At 46.6% G+C, this 25,648-nt stretch overlaps 1 protein-coding gene across 6 annotated transcripts in view; it reads left to right on the forward strand.

Moving 5' to 3' along the window:
- The window catches only part of RB1CC1 (RB1 inducible coiled-coil 1), a 647,143-nt gene that overhangs the window by 510,594 nt on the left and 110,901 nt on the right, over positions 1–25,648 (forward strand). For all 6 annotated transcript variants that reach the window (XM_078687307.1, XM_078687311.1, XM_078687309.1 and 3 more), the window contains one exon: positions 17,431–17,478. In XM_078687307.1, the coding sequence (XP_078543433.1) occupies positions 17,431–17,478 (48 nt within the window). The remainder of the gene's footprint in view (positions 1–17,430; positions 17,479–25,648) is intronic.

Consider the following 25,648-nt stretch of genomic DNA (forward strand, 5'->3'; position numbering starts at 1 on the left):
ACCATACTCATTAATAGGTTATTACACTACAGTACAGTATCAGCATTTCTTTGAGGCCTTTTAGTATAGTCCCGCTTGTCTCACTTTGCGTATTTATTTAATTACTCCTGATATCTAAGGAAGGCACAGGTTTCTTATAGATGTGTGTAGGTTTTCCCTCCTGTTCACAGTGGATCTGGTTAGGGTTTAGTCTTATTGGTTCAGTAGGTCACTCCATACTGTTTTTTAGCCTAGCACCATGTAAAATACAACATAAGCCACCATGGGCCATATGTAGGTGGCCGAATACCGGTCGGTAACACCGAAAAAGGCCAGTTTTCGTTGTTATCGACCGGTAATTAGCCATGTGAGATGTACGTAATACCGAATTGAATCGTTAATAACGAATCGGTAATAAATTACCAATTCGTTAATTTCCGATTAAAAATTACCGAAACAAATATTACCTAATCGGAAATAACGAATCGGAACAATCCCCAAAAATGCTATGTAGCAAACCTCGGTATTACCGAAATTGACCGGATTCGGTAATAACGAATCGGTATTTACCACTTTTCAGGAGCATGTGGTAATCAGGTGGAGTGCATAAAAACAGGCCCAAAATGCATCAGTGGGAACACAATGGCGGGACTCTACCTCATTGCAAGGCGGCTACGCTTGAGAGCAGCAGGACTAAGGATCTGGAGACGGGAGGAGCAGGTGTACAGATTGCGCATCACATTGTTCCAATTGACAGAAGCAGAAATTCATGAAAGATACAGACTGCACCCTGATACCATCCTGGAGCTAATACGGGACCTAAAACCCTATCTGGAGCATCAGACACCAAGGGCCCACGCTGTCCCCACCCATGTCCAGGTACTCTGCTGCCTGCACCTCCTTGCATCAGGAAGTTTCCAGGGTGTGATAGCTGCAGTGGGTGGAGTGTCACAGAGCTGTCTGTCCCGTTTTTTCAACACTTTCCTAGATGCCATGATGGACAGAATGGAACACTACATTTCCTTCCCCAGTACACAGGCGGAGCTGCAGAGGACCAAGCTGGAGTTCTACCAAATGGCACACTTTCCACACGTCATCGGCTGCATAGATGGGACCCATATACCCATCTGCCCACCTGCAGCTAGTGAATACATTTACAGGAACCGCAAATCCACCCACTCCATCAATGTACAGGTGATATGTGATGCCAAGTTCGTAATTACTGACATCGTGGCCAAATTCCCCGGGAGTAGCCACGACGCGTACATCTTCCGGAACAGTGGCATCCATACCCGTCTGCTTGCAGGTGAATTTGGAGACGGATACATACTAGGTAAGTAAATGTGACACACTCTGATGTACACCCTGGCTAAAGCTATTGATCACACAACATAATGCCACTTACATCTGTACATAGGTGACAGCACATATGCCCTCCGGCCGTATCTACTCACACCATATCTCAACCCAACCACCCCGAGGGAGAGGAGATACAATGTGGCACATAGGAGCACACGCAACGTGGTGGAGCGCACGTTTGGATTGCTCAAAAGCAGATTCCGTTGCCTCCACAAAACTGGAGGTGCACGTCTCTACAGCCCCATCAAATGTTGCAAGATTATTGCTACATGTGCAATGCTACACAATCTGGCCATCAAAAAAGGAACAGCAGTGGAACTGACTGACTCAGATGACGAGGACGAGGACAACCCTCAGCCAGAGCCCAGCGCAGCAGGTGTTGCTATTGAACATGATGGGAGACAGAGACGGGCAGAGATAACGGCAAACTACTTCTGAGTGAGTAACGACACAGAGCCAGTTCCTGTTACATTTCAAGGTGTTTATTAGGCACACCCCCAGTAATGTGAGCAATGTCCAATTGGACATGGGTTACATCACCCAACTCATGCTTGGCAACAGCCATAGGTCCTTACTTCTTGCAGCCACGTGCTGCCCGTGACCGTTCCCTATCAACACTGTCCGGTGTGTCGGACTGTTCATGTGAAGGCACGTTACGTGCACTACGCCTTCTGAAGTCGGTGGGTGAGGGCGTCATGCTACCACGGCTGGTGGCCTCCTCACTGTCCCCCCCCCTTCCATTGTGGCGGCCTTAGCATTCTGCATTTGCTCTAGCACTGAGGTCAAGGACACCATCCCCCTGGCCACATCCCTGCTGCAATGCGCCATCTCCTCCTGCATGGCGATGGACCTGCGACACATCAGTGATGTTGAAGTGGCGAGCCGGTTCACCGACTTGGTATAGGCCTGGAGCCTCTGTCTCTCCCTGCGCCTGGCTAGACGGTCCTGCTCAAGCTGGCTGCAGAGGTTGTCCACCGAAGTAGCCACTCTTTCCATTCCTGCACTCATGTTCTCCCCCATAGCACTGATGCCCTTCTCCATCCTGTGCATATGCTTGTTCATGTGTGCCACCTCCCTGTGCATTGACTTCAGTTCTTTCCATTGCAGGCGCTGGACTTTCAGCATGTTGCCTTCCAGTCCAGCGAACACACTGTCACCCAGCTCGGCTGCCTCTGGACTGTCCGGCCTTGCCCTGCGGCGTCTGGATGAGATGTGGGCACCCTCGGATGCAGACCTACACCTCTCCCTGTTGGATCTTTCCCCTGTGGGACTTTGTTCGCCCCCTCTGCCCTCCTCATCTGACTCCTCCATCTGCTGGAGGGTGGCCACGGCATGCCTCCTGCCTGACTGTGGGGGTGGGGGTGTTGGTGATCTTCGCAGTGGGGACTGTGTGAGAGGGGATTGTGGACTTCCCTGGCGCTGTGGTGATGGCTGTGGTGGTGGAATAGATGGCCGTGATGACGCAGAGCTTGTGGTCCCTGCAGGCCTGCTGGCGTCTTCATTTTGCCTCCCCTCCGGCCTGGCTGACTTATCTCGGCTGCTCTCTGCTGCACTGCGAGATGACTCGCCTGTAATGACACAAATGTACATATACTCACTGCTCTGTCTGCCATGTGATTTCATTAAACAACATGCCTACAGAGCACAGTGGTTGTCCTGACATTGCCTATTACTTTACCATGCTATTGTGTTTGCTAGCCTGACTGTCCTATTCATGTGTTCCCTCTGACTACATCACCCATAATGCATTGCAGGTATCCAGTAAGACATGGGGTGGAGTGGGAGCCCCTTTGCCACTATGGGGATTGGGGTTGGGGAGGGGGTAGCACAGCATGCTGGGCATGCTTCTTACCTTGTTTTCTAGCTGCTCTGGCAGGGCTGTCGGCGTCTCCCACGCCAATTACACTCTCCTGCTGGATGGTGGATTCAACCATCTGTTCAAGTGGTGTTGGTACTGGGGCTCTGTTTTTCCCTCCTCCTGTTTTTCCAGCCTGCCTCAGTCTCTCTGCCATCCTCAGTTTGGCTGTCTTCCTGAGGTCGTACCACCTCTTCCTGATGTCCTCTATGGTGCGCTGGGTCACACCTAAGGCATTGATCTTGTCCCTGATGCCACTCCAGATTTGCCTCTTCTGTGACTCTGGCACTTGGTGGGACTGGGCTCCAAAGAGCTTGTGGTGCTCTTGACTGACATGCTGGATCAGGACCTCCAGCTCCTTGTCACTAAACTTGAGTTTTCTCTTTCTGTCACCTCCCTCCTTCTCCCTGTCCTGGCTTGCCATTTCAATGCTTGTTGTTGTTTTGCAGTCCTGCTTGTGGCTGTGTGGCTGTGTTGCTGCTGGATCCTCAGCTCACCAGGCTGTCTGCCTGCCTCACTGTGAGCTCCAGGTCCTGTGCACCTGGCTGGGTGTGGCCACTTCCTGTTTGGGAGGTAATTGGGTGAATCAGGATTGGCTGATTCAACAAATTACGAATTTTTGAATTACCGATTCGGTATTTTCGATTCGGTAATGGATTCTTTAAAACCGAATCGGTATTTCATTCTTATTTTTTACCGATTTGTCCCAAATTGGTATTTAATACCGATTCATAACGAATCGGTAAACTTTAACGAAATTTTATCTACATCGCGTATACCGATTCCTTAATACCGATTCGGTAAAATTCGGTATTAAGGATTCGGTATTCTCAATTTACCTACATATGGCCCCATATGCTTTACGCCACCTCTTGTCACTGTAGACACTTAATTTGGTACAAGGTGCTAGCATTTTGGACTTGATTGCATTTAATGCACCGACACTTTCTCTTCTAAAGCCTGCCAGTCATTCATAGATTATTTCTAAAAATTACTCTTTTTTTACTGCCTGGTACCATAGCTCATGGAAGTCAGCCAGAAGCATGAAGTTGACCATTGTGTCTCTGTGAGGACTACACACACATCTTCAGCTTATTGTGTAAATGTCTGAGCTTATGTATTTCCTACAGTTCTGTTTTTGATAATGTGGATGGTAGGCTTGTTATGGTAAATTAATTTATAAAGAGCAACTGTCACCCAAAGAGTAGGATGGATGAAAAGCAATTGAAGCTGAGGACAAGGATTATTTATATACAATGATAGATAGTGGGTGTTAACTGTCCTAAGGAAAATACGGAGAGTTTCAATATTTCAAGGCCAACAAGCTACAGAAACAATCACCCCCACATTTTTTAATGAGGGAACAATCATATTTAAATTAGATGCTGAACGAAGGCCTCAAGTAGGATGTGTTTTTCGGAATTTTACCTGCAGATAAAGAGGGCCCAATTGTTTTATTGTGCGGGGAGCTACATAGAGCGATTTGAATATAACTGTTTATCTACAGGTAGCCAATGTAACTCAATGTCCATAGAGAACGGAGTCTTGTCGCGAGCCAAGGTTGAATATCAGGCGTATGGCTGTGTTCAGTACTAATAACAGCTTGGAGATCGACTTTTTGGCTAAACCAATATAATGGCTATTACAGTAATCAAGTTGTGTGTTAATTAGTGCTTTGGAGATTGATTTCCTACATTCCATTGGATGAAAACAAGTAATTTTTAAAATCACAAAGCAAGTCCTACTGACATGAGAAGACAGGGTAAATGTAAATGTAGTATACTTGTAAAGCGCACAGCTGCCCCAGCAACGGGGCGTCCCGGCGCTGTATAACTCTGGGGAACCCGTCCTGGCTTTCCCTGTGGGATGGTCCCTGCTGGGAGTCCCCAAGGTGGAGCCAGGCATCCCTGGAATTGGTGGGGCCGTTGTGGAGATTAGGCAAGCTAATGCCCAGAGTTGCCGAGTGTGATCCCTGATTAGAGTAAGCACCGAAGCGAGAATTGTCAAGTCCGCTGACCAAGTTCCACTACCCTGCCGCGTCGGGAATCGAACCCTGGTCCCGGGCCGACTTCTGCTCTCGGGTCTGCTGCCTCTAACCAGTGAGCCACACTACTCCACTGAGTAGTAAAGCCTTGCACTGATAAAAATCAAGGTTTTGTATTGCAGTTTGTATAGGGACAGTCTTCATGTCTGAAGGCCACTAGTTGTCAGACCAAATGGAACACCGATGACCCAGAATCAGCACTTTTGTCTTACAGGTATCATGTTTTATGACATTGCAGTCCAACCAGTTGGCCATTCATTTAAAAAATATGCAAGAACCACTTCTCCTAATGATTAACTGTTTACCATCTGCATATATTGTTTTCCTTGTTGCTTGCCTAGGATGCTTATCTGGGTGGCAGCATGGTGCAAGCCCTCTATCCTGTGTCTGAGCAGCAAGTGCACATAAATATGTTAGAGCTGCTTGCCTTTGACCCTTCCATCTAAAGGGGCACTATGTACATTCTGACACTACCACTGTTTGTTGTATCAACAGACCAGGAGGAATGGGGCTGTGGATCCTACTTTGGGAGGCAATTCACTTATGGAGTTGGTGCAATGACAGGAAATCTTTGAGAGGAGGTTCACCTGGAAGGCTCCATCAATGTGATTGCTGATGATCTCAGTCTCTGCTTCCTGTAATACCACGAGTGGGCTTTACACTACATTTCTCCAGGTTGTGGTGTCCTCATTTTTGTATCCTGCACTTCTGGCCAGGTAGTTCCCTGGTAGATGGGGTCTGTTGTGCATGTTTCAACCAACCCCACTCATATCCAGAGTACTGTGGATAGTGCAGGTGGTCAGGTTCAGCTACTTCTAATTAAGCCAGACTGGTCAAGGGGGATTTGGTGCACTAAACTGTTGACACTTCAAATTCAGCCACCTCTTACCCTCCCGCATGGATCGGATCAGCTCTTGCAGTAGGATGGTTCCTAAAGCCTCACAAGCTGCTGCTGCACCCGTGGAGTATGAGTAACGCCAGCTAGAATCAGTTTGCTTTCCTGATAAGTTTTCAGCTGTCATCTTCACAGCCCATAAGCATATCACTAAATCCATCCACCCAGGCTCTGGAACAGGTTTCTGCAGTGATGTGATATAGAAGCCATTGATCCTTTTAAATCTCACTTGCTGATGTCAGCAATGTGACAGTGGCTATGGTTAGAGGCTAGGATTGAAAACAACAAGGACCCCCTGAACAATAGTGTCGACAAACTCCTAGGGCAGGGAAAACAATGTGTACAAAAAATTCCTAGGCAGCAAATTAGTGGACAAACAAGTAATATAAATTGACAGCGAAAAGTAACAATCAGAAAAGTATTTCATATAAAACAGACATAATTTTAATGGATAGTTAAAAAATCATACAGGTTAATGACTAAACATCAACCGAATGGGAACAGACACAATGATTAAAATTCAGATAATTAATACACAAATTGCATGATCATAAAACAAAGACACCAAAGGAAAACAATATCGTTGGTGTCCAAGAACAGTGACGAATTTGGTTGATGTTTAGTCATTAACCTGTATGATTTTTTAACTGTATCCATTAAAATTATGTCTGTTTTATATGAAATACTTTTCTGATTGTTACTTTTCGCTGTCAATTTATATTACTTGATTGTCCACTAATTTGCTGCCTAGGAATTTTTTGTACACATATGGTTAGAGGCTACCCAGTAGCTCTGTCTGCAAAAATGTGCAGTCCCGATTATCCTTCTCTATTTAGGCCGCCACCAGTGACAATTTTCTGAAAGGTTTGCTTTACTTGTTCCCTCCCACTTAGTTTATTGTGCCTTCATGGGATTTGAATCTTATTTTGCCTTCCTTGATAACATCACAGTTGGACCTCGCACTTTCTGCAGAGTCACCCTAGAGTTTGTTCTTCCTTTGCTGAACCCTTGTTTGTTGTAATTAGGACTATGTGCACTTTACCCCTGCTAACCAGTAGTAGAAGCAATTATGCTCTCCCTTCTGAACATGGGAAAATTGTTATACACCTGATTGGTCCATTTAATTTACTTTTCAGCCCCTAGTGCACTGTACTATTTGTTTCCAGGGTCTGTAACGTAAATGCTGCAAGTGTGCTGCAGCACTCATTGTGCCACCCACTAAAGTAGCCAGTGTCACATGCCTGTAAGTGGCTCCCCTGTGATGTGATGTGAATTCCTTCCAGACTGGGACAAAAGGGCTCGGGCAGTGGGGAAGAGGGTTCCTCTCCTGGTCAAAATGCCTTTTGAGGGGTTGTACTCAGCCCTGCCTGAGCTTTAAAGAGTAGCCTAAGGACTGTATCCACCCTATTCCTGACTTCTGAGGCGGCCTGTCCTGTCAGTGGCAAATGCAGCTCACTCCCGGGCATGGCTGCCATCTGTTACCCTAGACAGATTGGAGCCAACCCCTGGGAAAGGGCAGGGTACAAAAAGGGGTATCCCTCACCCACAGGCTGGTTCTTTGTGTAAAAGAGGCACTGTCAGAATGCTCCTGTACCCGAGGAAGACTCCGAAGAAGGGCTGCCCTGCTGTCTGAAGTCTGAAAGAAGCCTGGACCTGTTTGCCTTGAACCCAGAATCACAGAATTGACTCCAAGTTAGTTGGCTGACCTGTTTGAGCTACAGGGACACAAAAAACTTTGAGTGGACTTCTGTGCAACTGCCCACCTGACCAGCACTACTGGACTGCCTATACAAAGCTGCTTGTCTCTACTGGAGTGTGTCCTGACCACCAGGAGGTGCATCCCCAGGTCCTGGACCCTTCGCTGGAGTGTAGTCCTGTTGTTTGTTACACAGATTTGTAGAGCCCACTATGACCCAATGGTATCCTGATGTTAAGCAGGTGAGAGTCTAGCCCCACCTAGGGCCTAGTGGACTACTCGGAAAGCCAGGTCTGCTTTTTGTGGAATTCAAAAAGTGAGGAGGAGGCTCTTATGTGTAGTGGCAGGTTGTTCCACGCTTTGGGAGCACTGAAGGAGAAGGCTTTACCACCGGATCTAGTTTTCCATCTGCATGGGATTTTGTGCAAGTAGGAGTCTGGAAGAATGAAGGTGTCTGAAAGGTTTGTGATGCAATTGTTGAGGTATACTGGGCCAGTGTTATCTAGTGCCTTGAAAATGTGGGTGAGGAGTTTGAATTGTGCTAGTTTGTGAATGGAAAGCCAGTAGAGGTCTTTCAGGTCTCCTCCTGCCTCAAAACTGCATGTATTGGAATCTGGATTTATGGGCTCTACGCTTTAGAAAAGAATCATCACCGGTCTCACCGCCAATGCAGGCAGACCACAAAGAGGCACACTGGTATCTGCATCCAATCTCAGAGATGACTGACCCGGCTACAGACTCCGGACTTCACCTGCATGGTGCCCTTCACGTCAGCACTTGCATAGTGGCCATCATGTCAGCAACGACTTCCCTGCGAAGCTCCGACCCGCAACCAGCTCTTTGTGCCAAAAATGATCTTTGTGTTGTCAAACTTCAACTAGTGATTAGCTCTTCACGTCCCTGCTCCAATGCTAAGCTCCAGCTGCAGCCGTCGCCTGGAACTGGACTAAATTAGAAGATAAAGTTTCCCTGAGACGAACCTGTTCTTTGTATACGACCTATGCTCCATCACGGTCAGCCTGAACTATTGACTTTCACCCGGTCCAGCTAGACCAGTTAACCATGACTGGCTCTTTTTCTTATTGGTACTATTTTTACTTTAAAATTTAAAAAATCATAACTCCGGTTCTATTTATTGTTTTTTTGTCATTTCGGTGGTAATTTATTTGTTAACTTTTAATCTATTTGTCTAAATTGGTTTGGGATTTTCTTGTGTTGTGTTTCCACTTTATTACTGTTTGTGTGCTGCATAAATACATTACACATAAGCCTGGCTGCTATTGTGCTAAACTACCGGAGGCTTTAAGCACAGATTTATTTAGTGACTTCTGTGGTTCACCCTGACCAGGATTGTGCTTCTTGCTTGAGTTGGGCTCTAACTTCTCTCAACAGATAACTCGATTGATCACAATCGACTTTCAAACCAATTCGCAGTTATCTTGTTTTGCTTCTAGCTCTAAACAGTTCTGTTAGTTGGGCTTACATCGGCTTGCAGGGCTGGAGAATGTCAAGGCCTTTAATTCTGCCTATGTTATATGGCTATGTTATGCTCCTCCCCCCCACGAGGTTGATGGCGGCATGTAGCTGGCGTTCTTGCAGCTCCCAGCTCCTACGCTAAATTTGGTGTGTTCTCGGCGCTTTTTTGAGCCTTTCCGAATGGCGGCGATGTTTTCTGGCGGAGACTGAAAAGTGAAGTACAGCGTGGTTTTTCCAAGGCTGAGCTGACCCCCCTCCTGGCTTGGGCTCCGAACCCCGCGGACTGGCGGACTCGCAGACCTGTTCTCTTCCGACAGACAGACCATTTCTCTGCTTTTTTCTGCTTCAGTTGTATTTCTTCGCAGCAGTGACAGCAGCGGTGGGTGAGTCCCTTCTACTGGTGGTGAGCTCGGGGGATTGGCAGTGGAACTGTCTCGAGCTCGAAGTGCAATGGTTGAAGTGCTGTGGGATAAGATTCGAGTTGGCGAAGTATAGCCAAGCTATCCCCTCCAACCCGAGCCCCTGGGGCTCCCTGGGATTCGCGGACCTCTGGCCCTTCGCACCCTTTGCACCTGCTCCTTGCCCAGTTCCCGGTTGGATGAACTCCGGTAATAATCTTTACCTCTCTGAGTTTCCTGCGCCTGAGTCCTTGTCCGGTCTGTGTATTTAGCACTGTAAACGTAATCAAAACAAGGCTTGCGCGGTAAAGAAAAGCGGCAGAGAAAACCTGCATGTTTTTTAAAAAACATTGACGCTCATCTGTTGTAAGATTGTCAGGCACTTCGAAATGCGAGCTGTGAACCAGAGCCCAAGCAAAGGCACCCCCCCCCCTCCCCTCTGGGGTTCGGACTGCAACATCCAATGTGCTTAACTTTCACATGGCTCCTGAAAGTACTCTGAACGTTACGAAAGTGGAATTGTGAACAGGAGCTTGCATTAACTAAAAAAAAAATCTTTTTGAAAATAAGGATAAGGATAAACAAATAGAGAGACGCCTACCATCTTGCTGTGTGTTGTGTTGGGCTGGGCAGCAGTTCTTGGACCCTCCTGTGGATTCCTGCTAACAGCGCTGCAGCTTGCCGCACCCGCTTCGCGGGTGCCGCTTCGCGCTCAGGGCTGTGGGCTCAGGCGGCAGGACTGTGCTGCGGATTGTGTGGGAGACTCGGAGTATGGCAGTTGGCTCAGCGGTGGTGCGCGGCAGAGACTCCGTCTCCCAGGAGTCCCTGCACACCTAGGAAGATCGTGGACGCGCCCCCTGATAGCCACGCCCCCAGCCTGCAACGCCCCTTATTTCAACAGGCCGCCTACCGTCTCGCGGGACGCCGAGCGAAGCCCGGGCAAAGGGCGGGCCGTCTGTGGCCGTCCGGGGCAGGAGGAGGCAGGGCTGGGCCTCCCCCCTTACACCCACTGCAATGGGTCCAAATTCTTGGAGCTTCTCTGTGGGCCCTGATTCCAGTATGTCAACTCGCTCTGGTAAGGCCTTGAGGGGCGGCGGAGAAAGTGCCCCAGGGGGTGCAATGTTTGGCTCCATGGACAAATTCCTCACCAGGGTGGCGGCTGTTATCGACAAGGAGATCGCCATATCGGAACGGCGCCTCTCACTAGACTTCCCCCCTTCCAAATGTTCCTCTTCGGCACATGCGACGTCCACATTGATCTCCATCTCCCCTGCACCCTTGCTTGGGGACCTACCCGGGGAGTCGCATATTGCTTCATTAGAGGTTGGAACAGACGGGGTAGAAAGTCTGTTATTAGCTCCTCACCCAGCCAGTCCTTGTATTGTGGTTGTAGAATCCTGTCCCGACCCCCCCACAGTCAGCTCCCCTGGCATTCGTTCCCAATCCAGCCCCATTGTTCCCGCATCTGATCCACAACTACTGTCCCAGACTCGATCTACCCGGGTGCCAAGGAAAAGGAAAAGGGCGACTAGCATTCGGAAGGGTTGTCACTCCATGCTCAATAAGCACCCGAGGTATCAGCCCCTAAGGGGCCCCACACTTCTAGGTGCCGGAGGACCTGTACTACCTGGGAATCCCAACGCCCCTCAAATTGTAGCTGATACAGTGCTACCCCCCCCGCTGGTCCCAGCAGCACTTGACCTAGCTAACGAGGGGTTCTCCCTGGAGCCTATCGAGAAACTGGTCAAGTCTCTTCTGGTACCACTCATCGATCAAGTTAAAAGTCTGGGGGACAGGCTTGACCGATTTGAACAGGTCACCAGGGACAATTTCTTTTCCCTGAAAACCCTGCTTAAACTGCAGCCGAAGCCTAGCGAGGATAAGATGGTCAGGAACGCTGGAAAAGAGGCTTTAGTGAGCCATCCTCCAGGAGAGCAGTCGACATTGCCGCCCAAGTCACCAGCCCCTGGGAATGCTTCTTCGGTCGCCTCCCAGGCAGGTGCGAGGCAGGCAAGGCCGAATGTCTCCACTCATGCTGCCCAAGTGCATGCCATTCCCCCCCCAGCTGCAATAACTCCTGTGCCCAATCCAGGCCAAAAGAAACATCAGAAGGGAGGGACGGGACCTAATTCACAATCCGGGGCCGCTCCACACGCCAAAATTGGCGGTACAGCGACAACTCTTAAGGCTAAACCCACCACCCTTCCGCCTAAAAACCCCTCTCCAGTGGCTATTCCGCAGAAACCAACACGTAAGTGTCCCCCAGTTAACCTCCCCCCTGAGTGCCACCCGTTTGTTGTTGTCCTCATTTAAGTCCCCCCTATCAAGGATACCCAGCAGGAAAATCATCAGGCGCTAAAGAATAAGGTCATCCACTGGCTGAAAATCAACAGGCCCCTTCCTCCGGGAGTGGACGGCCTAATTCTTGGCGTACGCAGGGTGGGTTGGATTGGACACGGGAAAAAATCTTTTGAAGGGGACTGTGTGGTGGTTAATTTTCAAGACGCAAGAGTTGCCCACTCGATATGCTCTCAAGGGCGATCCGTGGCTGGAACGGGTGTTGACGCAGTCGACTTAACATTCTTCTACCCACGGACTGTCCCGACCACTCTTTCCACCCATTCTGGACAACTCCCCCATAATAGCACTATTCAGGGCCAATTCTTCTTTGGTAATACTGTAACGCAGGCGTGCACACGCCCCCTCCCACCGTTTTGGGGCGCGAGGGGTTGTTGACTTCGTGACGCTGCCCACGAGTTTTTTGCGAATAGGAGGGCCGGAGTCGCTCCCCCTGTTTCTGCTAAAATTCATAGCCCCTTGTCAGTATTAGGAGACCAGGTTGATGACGAAACTTTAGGGGAATCTGGGGAGGTGAGGGTGCCATCCGACCTCTTAGTCGGGTTATCACTCGAGGGTGCCATAGGATCACCAGCTCCTGTCGAGACCTGCGGCATTGCGGCTGTGACGGACCCACTTATTAGGGTCCTCAGTTGGAACGTAGCAGGCCTTGAGAGAAAGTTGGCACTGCCCAATTGGGACTCGCTTGTGGAGCAACACTCCATATGCCTGTTCCAGGAAACATGGAGCAAGGAGCCTCTACACAAGGCAGGATATTCTACCCACTACTCACCAGCTGTCCTCTCGGCATCTGGTAGGGGGCGCCCCTCTGGCGGGCTCCTCATCTGGGTGGCCTCTGAACTTAATTGCAGGGTGGTGGTGCGGGACACCAAATGCCCGGACTTGCTTAATATTTCCCTGAAAAACCCTCAGGGTCGAGTCATTTTAAATATTTTCAATATCTATGCCCGAGGTACAAAGGGGGGCAGAGAATCCCCAGTTATAGCTTGCCTGGAAGCCCTGCTGCGTTCGTCCCCTTATAAGCATTGCACTCTGGTGGCAGGCGATTTTAACTGTACGTTTGAGCCCCTAGGCCTCGAAATTTCGGAAGACCAAGAGGCATATGACAATAGGTGGGGGATACCGCCCTTAGAACTCAGCCCCATTAAAAAGTGGACAGAGGTGGCCCTCCAGTTAAACTCCATAACCATGGAGTTTGGACTAAGGGCCGCTAATGGCAGGACAGGATCAGATAAAGCAGGAGCCCATACATACAACAGGCCTGGACACTCGTCTAGAATTGATTACTTTCTTCTTGACGTTAACCTGTGGAGCATGGTTAAAGACATGGTGATTTCACCCTCCGTAGAGAGTGATCACAATCTCCTCTCACTCACTTTGTCTGATAGATGGCTACCTGGCACTGAGAGTAGAACTCTCTGTAATTCCATCCCGGACTCGACAGCAGTTTCCAATTGCGGTCGACGACTCAAATGGGCAAAACTGTCCCTCTCAGAGGAGAAGACTAATGCCATAAGGCAACTTCTCACCACAGCTTTAGACAACCCTGTGCCTTGCGAGGCCGGATGTTTGTCGAATGTGACTACTAGGTTCTGTGCCCTAACGCAGGCTATCAGTGACCTCTTTATAGTCCCGGCTAATACCAATAGGAGGAATCCCCGTTTAAGGGCTAGACAGGGCTGGTTTAACGATAAGTGTAGGGAGGCGAAGTCGCTTCTTATCGAAGCAGTTAAATCCAAAAAGCCCATCAGGACCAGGGTGGCCAGAAGACACTATTCCCTTTGCCAAAAAAATGCAAAGAAGGAGTGGGAGGACAATTACTGGCAGGACCTTTTGGCAGCCAGTAAAAGGAGAGACGCCAAAGGCTTCTGGGACTTGGTGGGAAATAGGAGTCGTCCTGATGATACACTCAGGACCTGTAGCATTAATCCCCAGACCTGGCTCACCCATTTTCAAGCACTCTATTCAGCCATCGAAGGCCAGCTCAATGATCCCTTCATTCTCCCGCCATACACCCTAGACAGAGACCTGGCCTTGTTCTCTGTACGGGATGTTACTAACCAGATTAAAACCCTGGTGCCACTAAAAGCTGCTGGCCCGGACGGCCTCCCAGGAGATATCCTTCGAGCCTATGCAGATGAATGGGGGGTACTGATTTCGGACCTTCTCAATGCAATTATTATGGGAGGTGCTGTCCCAGACTCCTGGAAAGGGGCCGTGGTAGTACCAATTTTTAAAAAGGGGTGCAGGGACCTTCCTGGGAACTATAGGCCCATAAGCCTAATAGACTCGAGTCAGAAACTGGCGGGGAAAGCTATCTTGGGGAGAATTTTAGAATGGGTGGATGACAACCACATCTTGTCCGATATGCAAGCCGGTTTTCGGTCAGGTACCGGAACTATAGAACAAGTGTTTAGGCTTATGGTATTGTATTGGAAGGTGGTGGAGCTAGGCAAAGGCAGTCTTTACCTGGCCTTTATAGACCTAAAGACTGCCTTTGACCTGGTTCCGAGGGAGGAACTCTGGAGGGTGTTGCACGGCTTAGGGATGCCCCCGTACATACTTAAGCTGCTTATCAAATTGCATAATGCCACCTTTGCCCAGGTTAGATGGGGCCTACACGGGGAAATGACCGATAAGATCAGGGTCGAGAGGGGAGTGCGGCAGGGCTGTGTGTTGGCTCCCACCCTATTTTCCCTTTATATTAATGGGGTGGTAGAGCACCTGCTAGGCGAACCAGCAGACGCTCCCACTCTGGGAGGCGTAAAAATTCCAACACTACTGTTCGCGGACGACACCCTCCTCATCTCAAAGACGCCCCAAGGCCTTCAGAAACTCTTGGATCGCTTCCAGCACTTTTGCACCACCAGAGGCCTTGTCATTAACGTGGACAAGACTAAGTATTTAGTCATGCACCCCCCCCGCAAACTGGGCCGTCCCCCTGTCCTGAACTCAACCCCCCTTGAAAGAGTGGCTGAATTTGACTACCTGGGAATCCATCTAAGTGATTCAATGAACTGGACCGCACACATCAACAAAATGATAATTGGCCACAAAAGGGTTGGAGGGGCCCTACTCAAGGAGTACAGCAGTTCTACCAAACACTGCGTTGCCCCACTGATCGACATCTATAAAGCACGAGCTGTCTCCGCGTCACTCTACGGAGCTGAACTGTGGGGTCAAGGCAAACTGGACTCCCTGAGCAAGGCCGAGAACAAATTTATCAAAGACCTCCTTGCTATCCCGTCGAGCACTCCAACAGTTCCGGTGCTAATGGATGTAGGCTGCAAAGCAATTGGGGATCAGGCACGACTTCGTCCTCTCCTGCTTTGGGCCCGCCTGTGGAGGGTTCCGGATCTAAAACCCTACGCTGACGGGTTAGCAGAGGTGATGCGCTCCACTGGTTGGCGGAAGATCAAATGGCTCAGGGCTACCAACCAACTTTTAAGGGACCTAGGCTTGGAATCCTGCTGGCTTACCCGCTCAGCCCCCCCAAAGGACTCTCTAAAAAAACTGTATTGGGAATGGGTCTCCGCGAAGCGCACCAGTAACCAGCAGCACTGCAAAGCCACTGCAGCCTTTCTGCTCATAAAAGATGTTGCTGCGCTTGAGCCTTACATGGACCTAATCACCATCGCCATGGACCGGTCCTTGTACATTAAATTCCGATTAGGAACTCTACCCCTCGCCGACCTTTGCTCCAGGTGGAACAAGTCAGAGCCTGCATCACGTTACTGTGCCCTATGCCCTGACAAACCAGAGACTGTGCCACATCTTCTATTTGAATGTCCGGATTATGGGCGCCCTAGATCACGATGGCTCAAACCAATTTGCAGAGAATTGGGCACCCGCCAGTACACAGTCGCCCTTCGGATACTTTTAACTAATACAGCCCCCAACATTGTTTGTGCTGTCTCTAAATTTTTTAAATGGGCTTGGTTGATTCGACTTAAAAGACTGGCTGTATCAATTTAATGCTGTTTTAGATAATTTATTCTACTTAACTGTGATCTTATTCTTTTTAAATCTAAATGTACAGTCTCCCTTTTTCGACATGCTGTTTTATCTTTTGTAATGCTTTTATGATATATGCATATCGAATTAAAGCAATCAACCAACCAATTCTGCCTACCCTTGACAGTCTTCCCTCCCCTCTTGGAAGTTGATTCTTCACACTTGTTCTTCCTTCGCATCACAGTGGCTTCAGCCTTCCATATGGCCTTGTACTTTACCTGAGTGGAGTTGCCTGATTTCTCTGGCTAAGCCGCACTACTCGATCCCACCTCCCAAGGAGGTTCTGCTTTGGGACTCTGTTATCGGGTGAAGAATCTCCAGGAGGAAGTATACATCAGATGGAAATATTGTGTATTGACAAAGATAATCTGGTGGATACTCAATCTTCCCAATGGTTCTTTACTGCACCCCTCTTCCTAGATGAGCTAGCATTATGATTAATAAGATCCAGCGGTATGTAAACATGATTTATTCTGTATTTGTTACTGCTATGTCTCTTTTGGTGCCTCTCATCATGCCTCGAGGACCGAAAATAATGTGAAGACCTGACGTTATTTCACCCGATGGTACCTAATGTCCATCAGTGATGTTTTATCCAGAAGTGGACTTGTGTCTGCAGCCGCATGGCATCGACCTGGCGCTATTGAAAAGTGTTTGCTGAGGGGAAACAATTATTTCCGGTCCATGCTGAATACAGTAAAGAGTATTCATAAGGAGAGGAATCTGCAGAGAAACTATGTACCTATCAGAAATATTACGAAAGGTAAGTATCTTTTTCTTTCTTGTCAGATGCTTGAGCCTAGAGAAGCATTTGCATTCACCTCATTCACGCTTTAACACAGTTTTCCTCTTAAAGGGAATGATGCATGCTTTGACATTCATTGGTATCAACAAATGAGCAAGTCTGTTTACATTCCGATCTTGTGGAATTTAGAAATGTTAATAGATTTGTCGATTTTGCTTATTTCTTTAAAAGTATCCTAGAATACTTTACCAAAATATAAATAACTCCTGTTACGTTGTTCCATTTCCTGATTCAATTTTCATCGTTCATTTTGTGGAGTTGTTATAAACTACTCATTGCGGCAAAAAGAAGTACTGCAGTATAATTTCCCCTGTTAGGTTTTATTTCACTCATAATACCTCCGTTTACAAAAAAACATTTCTTTTAGCTTCATACCAAAAAGTTAATTGGTCGAAGTATACCAGCTTAGTAAATGTTAAAAAGTGTAGTCCAATAAACATAATGTTAAAATTATAAAAAAAGGTTTATTCAAATGACCATAGACTGAAGCTTATCTTAAGTTTAAATTGGTGCAGAAAATTTGATAAAGCTTTTGTTCTGGCTTCCTACAGACTTTGCAGTTGAAAGAAGAAGAGAATAAGCGTTTGAATCAAAGATTGGTAAGCACCTGCATCAGATAGATTGCAATATGCAATAGTAAAATGTATCTTTCAATACAAATCATATGTTGATACAAGTTCAGAAGTCAGAAATGAAAGGACTGTAAGAGTGTTGTCCTTATGTTTTCATGATTATTGCTTAAGGCTCTTGTTCCCAAAGAATCTGTGAAATGTTGGAAATTATGCTATGTAAGTTTTCTTAAACAATTTACATAGGTTGCTAACTTTTAAGCAATTCACAATAACATCCAGGAGGGGGCATTACATCTATACAAATTATTAATTGTCATGCATAACTATATTCTGATGGATACTGCTTGCCGCAGATTCCTCACCTTCGAATATGCGCCAGGCTCAATCAGGACTTTTTGTAAACTGCTCCCGCACGCCCGCCGCTAAGTGACGCCATGCGGCCCTGTGTTGACTCCACCCTGCTGTTGCATCGACAGAGCTGAGCCGCATGTAAGTGCTTCCCCTGTGTGCTGACTCCACTTACTGTGTTTCTGCGCCTTCTGATGTGGACCCAAAGCTCCGGTTTGTCGGTTTTATGATGACGCCACACTATTCCGTAGTGTTAGGAAATAATGTCCCAACTGAAAATGACAGGCTTCCAACTGTGCCATAAATGCATGAAGCAGACGTTGACCATGGACCCGCAAGTAGTGTGCATTGTTGCCTGGACTCAGAACACAACTAGAAGTCATGTGATGGTTTGCCCTCATACATCCGAAGGCAAATCGCAGCAGTGGGTGAAGAATGTCGCTGAACACAAGAGGAAAGTTTCATTGTTCGTGTAGAGCCCTCCCCAGGTTGGAGGCTCATTCTCAGTCCTCGACATGGGGCTAGTTCTGAAACCACTCAACTTCCTGCTTAACATCCTCTAGGAAGTGGAACCCCAAGTCCAAACGCAAGCATAAAAAAGTGAAGTGGGACTCAATCCCATCTTGCCACTCTGACTCCAAAGTGAAGGCGAGAAGGTGTCTAGATGTCAGTCACACTATATCAAAGTCACAGGCCAGGGAGCTGATACCTAGGTTGTTCCAGGCACACCCCGGGTTGTTGACCCTGCAGCAGATCGAGGCCTTCAAAGATGTCATGATGTACATTTTCTGTGTGCTTTCGTCGCCCTCTGACGCGCCTTCCGGCCCATGAAAACATAGGGGCCTCCAGACAGGTTATCTGAGGTGGAGGCCTCCTCAAAGCAGCCTGCTTGCTCTAGACCAGTTACAAGGCCCCTACCGACTCTGGCAGAAACTTCCATGCTGGTTTTCGCCACCCCAGTGCTGGTCCCACCCCCATGCTGGCACAGTTGAGCGTCCAGTACCGATGCCCATGTTGTATCCTGAACCGACTTTAGCTTGTGATTGACTGATTTACTAAACGATTATAAAAGCTTACTGTTAGGTCATGCACCCTGATTCTATCCCTACACCTCTACTGTGTCACAGCTATCAGCAGAGGCTCCACTCTCTTTTTGGTTCTGATTCTGAAACTCCGCCTGAGCATAGTACACCCAGGACGTTAATGATGTTGATGGGAAGGAGAATGGCTTACTCCCCCTCATTACAGTGATGATGCTGCCCTATATTTTGATTTAAAAAATGCCAGTGTACTTGATACCTCCCGAAGACAAAACTTAACTTGCCACATGGGTCACCAAAGGAAGAAAGTGCCTCATTTAAAGTGATGGTTTGGATAGCTGCCAAAGTACTAGAATTACAGCTGCCTTAATTGAGACTAACACAAATATTTTGTTAAAGATCCTACAGCCTGGCCAGCAACATCTGGACCTTTTCTCTTATTTAACGATGTCCTCACAGATACTCTGGTGGCTTCTTGGTTGAAACCTTGGTCTTGTTTGCCCATGAGCAGGCAGGTGGCCAGACCTAATTGACAGTGCCTGTGACTTGGATTATCTCACCAAGAACCCCACTCCGCAGAGCCTTTCTTTTACTAACCTCAACCAGTATTGTGAACCCTGAGTCATCAACCAGTCTTCCGGATAAAGAATCCAAATGGGTTGATGGGTTTGGAATTGCGATCCACAAACACAGTCTGTCTATTAGGCTGATATACACATGCCCATTAGGGCATGCGCTTTTGCTGGCAGTCCCAAAGGATCTTTGGGCCTCTCTGTCTGAGACGATAGATGACAAGCTGAACACGGCCAAGTATGTTATTCCCGCCTATCTATATACCATGGATTGCATTGGCTGGGCAGTCGGTACTGGTGTTGTCATTAGTAATCATACCTGAATGAGGTCCACTGGTTTCTGTGGCGATGTACAACCTTCACTAATGAATGTATCACTTTGATGGACATCACCTCTTTATGGAGAAGGTGGAGTCTGCTTTGAATCGCTTCAAAGACCGGGTTACAGCATGTTCTTTAGGGCTGTTGACCTCTGCTAAACAATTCCGGCACCAGCTTCTGAAATTCAATGGCTACTACAGTGGGCTATATAATACTCAAAAGGGCAACCCAATATTCTCTTGTAGGCTTGGGTAGCTAGGATAAGATAGGTAAAGGTGCCAACAAGAGATTCACTTGGAAGCAAGAATGCTGAGGACATTTTTTTTATTTCTCTGTGGTGCCCGAGAGTGATATCTCTAATAGATTGATTAATACTTAATACATAAAAAACGTTTAAAGACCAATAGAATCAGTCATGCAAGCAGGTTTATATGCTTTAAAAAATTGTATGAGAATCAAACCAATACAAAGGAGAGAATATAGGGGTGCTGAACAGGATATCTCATGGTACATTGACATATATAGTGTAGTTGGACTCTCAACATTTTCTACCATATGACGATGTACTCTTATGCCCACTTTCACAATACAAGAAGAGACTGTTTATCTTAAGTGAAAAATATCAATTGTCTGAAGGAAAGATGAACTCTGCCCTTAGGGGTGATCCCTCTAGGGCATACCCATACGGTAAGACTCACAGGGGTTATATGAATTGTCCAAAGGCAAGATGGTTTGTGCCCCTCTTTCCTTTGGACAATTCATATCACCCCCTATTAGTCTTGTGTCATACCCGTCCTATAGTACCACAGGCATTATCTGCGGTTGAAAGTGAGCCAGAAGCATTTTCAGTTTGTTGTGCTCCTATTCAGCCTCACTAGCACCCCTCTGGTGTTCATGAAATTGATTTCGGAGGTCTGGAGTTCCTTTGTTCCTATACTTCGATGACTGGCTGCTGAAGGTGGACTCGCCACAGTCAGTCATGTACCACCTTGAGATGACTGCAGAATTTTAGCGCTGTTTGGTTTTGCCATAAATGAGCAAGACTCTCACCTGATTTCATCAGAAATGCCTCTATTTATTGGGGTGATCCTGTACAAGGTGAAGTTAAACCTTTCCCTCTGCAGCAGTGAGGCTATGAGTTTGAGGTTTCAGCCTCAACTCTTGATATAGCTGAGCATGATTTTGAGGCTTCTTGGTCTATTGGCATTATGCAGCATCATTTTTAGCCACACTAGGTAGCACATGCAAGCCTTGCAGTGGAACCTGAAACCCCTGTGGGACAAGCATCAGGGCTGCCTTTTCAAGGCCATCCAGACCTTGCAAGAGACTGGTTAAAATCTGCAGTGATAGCACACCAGTCAACCCAGGTTCTGTGGCAGGCCACCCTTCCTTCCCCATCCAGAACTGACAGTGGTGACTGATGCACATTTGGTTTGGAGGGAGATGTGGTCACCTAAAGGAGGGTGAGATCCATTGGAAGCCAGACTCCACATCAGTCTGCTGGAGCAATGTAACATTGGTCTGATACCTGAAAACCTTCCTGCCATCCATCACTGGAAGAGTGCTACAGGTTCTCACTGACTACGCCTGCCAACTCCATGTAACACTGCCACAAGCAGGCCAGATTTGAAGTCCTGGTCCTGTAGCAGAAGGCTTTGCACCTCTGGAGAATGCTAGAGAGCCAGGGTATCGTTCTAGTTGCCAACCACCTGACAGCGTCCCTAAATGCCAAAGTGGACAAACTAAGCAGGTGTAATCAGGTAGATCCTTATTGTTGCCTGTATCCTGAGGTGGTGCTGAGTATCTTGTACCATTGGGGAGACGGAAGGAAACTCTGGCCAGATCTTTTTGCCACTGTTGAGAACATGGAATTTCAATGATTTTGCGTGCTGGATTTTTCCCAAGAATCCTTGTTAGGGAGACGCATGTGAACATGAATGAAACAAGGAACTCCTTACCACGGTGAGCTGGCCCGCCCCCAGTTCTGAAGGAGATCAAGAACAACTGGGCCAAAGCCATCCTAGTGGGCCATTTTGGCCAAGAGAGTGTTACACAGCGCTCCTGAGCATTGAGTACCTGTCCTCTCATTAGGCTTCCACTTTAGGAGGACCTCCTGTCAAAGTAGAAGGGCAGAGTCCCGCACCTGAATCTGTGGTACTTGTACCTTCATTTACGGAGATAGAGCAGTGAAAGGTAACTACTTTTAATCTGCCAGCTGAGGTGGTAGATGTTATCTGTGCCTTAAGATTGCCCTACACAAAATCAATCTGCATTAAGATCTGCTACTCACTGGCCAAGAAGATGCACCCAGAAGACCTGAGAGCCAAATCCACCAGGGGAAGCTACTACCACTGCACTGTTGTGAGGAGTGTATGTCCTTGATATTTGCCAGGCTGCAACATGGGCATTGTGCATGGGTTCACAAAGCACTACTGCCTTGACAGCCAGGCCCATCGGAAAAGACACTTAGACCAAAATGTCTGAATAACGGAGCATTCTGAGACCACTCGACAGTCAGACCCTCCACCTTAAGGAGGTACTGCTTTGGTATCTGTTGTAAGGGGAGGAATACGCAGTTAGAAGTATCCATCAGAAGGACAAGTTACTTACATTAAATAACTCTTTCTGGTGGATACTGTGTCAAACCACTCATTACTCACTGCCAGCCTGCTTCTCAGTTCAGTGGAGTGGCCTCTTTTATCATCTAAATAGTCACAAGCTTGTGATCAGCACATTATTCCCAACAATTATTCATGCTTTATCTCTGAGGGTGCAGAAAAGACAAGAAACTGATGGCAGTGTGCTAGGGTGGTTCATGTATGTGGCTTCACTTCTTCATTTCCGGGGTAGTTTGTAGTCAGTACGGATCTGCATTTTGTCACCCCACTGTGCACCGGAGCAATGATATGAAAAGTCTCCGGATTCAGTCTGGTGTATCAACCAGAAAGAGCAATACCAGAGGTAAGTGACTTGTCTGTCTAGCTTCTGTAGAACCACTAAAGCTAGAAAGAGAATCTTCCTCATTGAACATTGACATACCAATACATTCTGTTTTTTGCATTGTTCCATGAATAAAAACTGATCATGAAAAATATTTGAGTTTTAGTTTCCGCGCATAACAAAACAGTGCACCAGAATGGATAAAAAGTCAATAGCATTCTTCATTAACTATGAAGATTGTAAAGATACATTCAGCATACCATCTAACAAGTGGCAAGGATCTCTTACAGGGAAGCACTTCAGCTCAGGTATCGATTTTGATAGGTCATCACACAACTTTTTTATATACGTAGCAGAATCACTGCAAATACAAACCATATCCCCCAATCTTTGTTGAACTTCGTAAAAACTTTTTGCAGCAGCATTCCAAGTGAAACTGCGTTCCATGTTTTCCAAAAGTCTGTTGTCATGTTTTCACCAGTATCCCAGATGCTTTGTGACTGTACTCATTTCACATATACCTGTCACTATACCTTGCATTGAATGTTTAAATCCTGGGGTTTTTGGCAATTCACCTACTATCAATACTGACTCACTAGAAAAGGGGGCTGATGTATCAAGGGTTGTTACCCATTCTCTGTGGGTAAATGTGATGGTACATATTGGGAAAGATTGTTATGAAACCTACTTTTTTCATATCAGTGAAAGACTCAAACGTAGCCAAAAGATCAAATATGATTTTGATATTTCCTCATTCTCTACAGTTTATGAAATACACAAACAACACCTAAAACATGCTTCTAACCCCTGTATCTTTAGACCAAAGACCACATAACTGAAAAAAGGAAGAAGAAACAATATTTTAGTGACATCCCTAAACAACAAAACTCAAGCAGAATAATGTTAGCCCAGTCTTTCTTACTGCTACCTTATATAACAAAGTTACATTGTATTGGCCCCTTCAGGAAGAAATAAAAATTACTCTTTCACTCTCCCTTTCCTTTCCTTGAATGTCATTTTGGTTGTGCATGTTTTTCTCCAGTGTTTATATGTTTACACTGGTGAGTGCTATTTCCCTTCTGGTGGAGTTTAATCAGTTATTATAGGTTTAAACCTAAAACCGGACAGCCTAAGAATAATGAAACATTCAGTTGCATGAGCACCCTATAAATGTTAACAACAAATCCTATTAGTAGGAGCATTTAGTAGTACAAAGCGGGCCATTGTTGGTATTACGGATAGGCAAGAAACGCTGCTTTACAAATTTTCAAGTTGCTTGGATTTTTCTTTTGTGAAATGTAGGCTACATTTGATGAGCGATTGCTAGCAGTGGGTGTGGTGGGTGGGGCAGGTATGAAAGTTACAGCCTACACTGCACAGTTTTTACAACCAGGTCTCATTTTTGGCAATTTGACATAGAGTTGTTTGGAATTTGTTTTCCCATCTCAGTAAATGAGGACAGCAAGAGTAATTCACCCCAAGATGTACATTTTTAGTGGAGATTTCAAGACAGTTATAGCATTTTCATCGGCCATAGGGAGGCCTGAGAAATTTCACACAGAACAAAAGCAGCACTGTTTCCAAAGAGCATCACATGAAGTTTCTGAAAACATGTTCTTATTACTAGCGTAACTATGAAATTCGATGACATTTCGCTTAAGTCTGGTACAGCCATGAAAAACGATCTATTCATAATTTTGGGAACAGAATATTCATTTCAGTTTGGTAGAAAAAGTTGTGTGATTAGTATTATGCAGGCCATCACCCTTGCAAGTGGGAACTTGTTTGTTATTCATTCATGATTTAGTTCTATCTTATCATTTAGACATCACTCCACCTTGAACTCATGTTATTTGTTGGACTTTGTTCTGATTTATTTTTAAAAAGATATTTCCTTATTTGTAAAGAGTCTGCAATACTGTGTAAAAAAGTTTCAGACTGCACAGCCCAGTAAGTGATTGCAACAAACAGTACCCATGAGTAATCTGCAAAAATATACATATTTAACATTCCTGCCATACGTATATATCAAAATAAGTCATTCAGACAAGTTCTCAAGCACTTGAGGAATTAAAATAATTATGATTTACACAACCTCTACAACTTCTTGTAAGCATTTATTTTGTGCTTTGTGTGGCATCAAAGAAATAGTCATCCCAACTGTGTCCCTTAGCTGGTGGTTCTCAGTCCTAGAGGCCATGAATGCTATATTATCCATGTGGCCACTGTTTTCAGAACTTTTGCTAAGTGAGTACACTCTACTTCATACTTAGATTTTTACTTGAAAGAATGACTTCTGGAGTGGGCATAATAAAAAAACGAGGGGCAGATTTACAAGCCCCTTGCGACAACTTTACGCCACTGTTGCATCTCCTCTGTGACGCAGCAGCATCGTAAACAAGGTGCCGCGTTGCGACATATTTACAACGTGACCCATCTAGAGAGATGCGTCACGTTGTAAAGCCCTGCACGACATTATACCTGTGTCAGGTATAATGTATGCAGGGTGGGCGTTCTGACATAAGAAAGCCTCGTAAAAGTGACGTAATGAAATCTACAAGATTTTACGGAGGTACATTTACGATGCCACTGCGTCAAAACAGCAGGCGTAAGGAGTGACGCAGCATAATAGAAATTTGCATTCCGAAACATTGCTGGAGTTGCGTCGTGCTTGCGACACAACTACAGCAATGCATTGCCTTTACGCCAATAGATGCATGACGCATCTATCAATCCTTGCGCCACACTGCGTCCCATTATAAATGCGACTCCTCCATGATGGCGCATGGTTGTTTTTGTGTGACGTACACTGGTGCATCTCTGCTGATGTGCGGGGATGCCAGTTCTTGTAAATCTGCCCCTTTGAGTCTGAAAACACCCTTGTCTACCAAGTGTTAAGCATATTTGGTGTAGATGCGAAACATCTCCTTGAGAGTAGGCTGGGCGACACTTTTGGTGACTTTGGCACTGTAATTT

This window comes from Lissotriton helveticus, chromosome 4_1 (assembly GCF_964261635.1).
Source record: "Lissotriton helveticus chromosome 4_1, aLisHel1.1, whole genome shotgun sequence".
Taxonomy (NCBI): domain Eukaryota; kingdom Metazoa; phylum Chordata; class Amphibia; order Caudata; family Salamandridae; genus Lissotriton; species Lissotriton helveticus.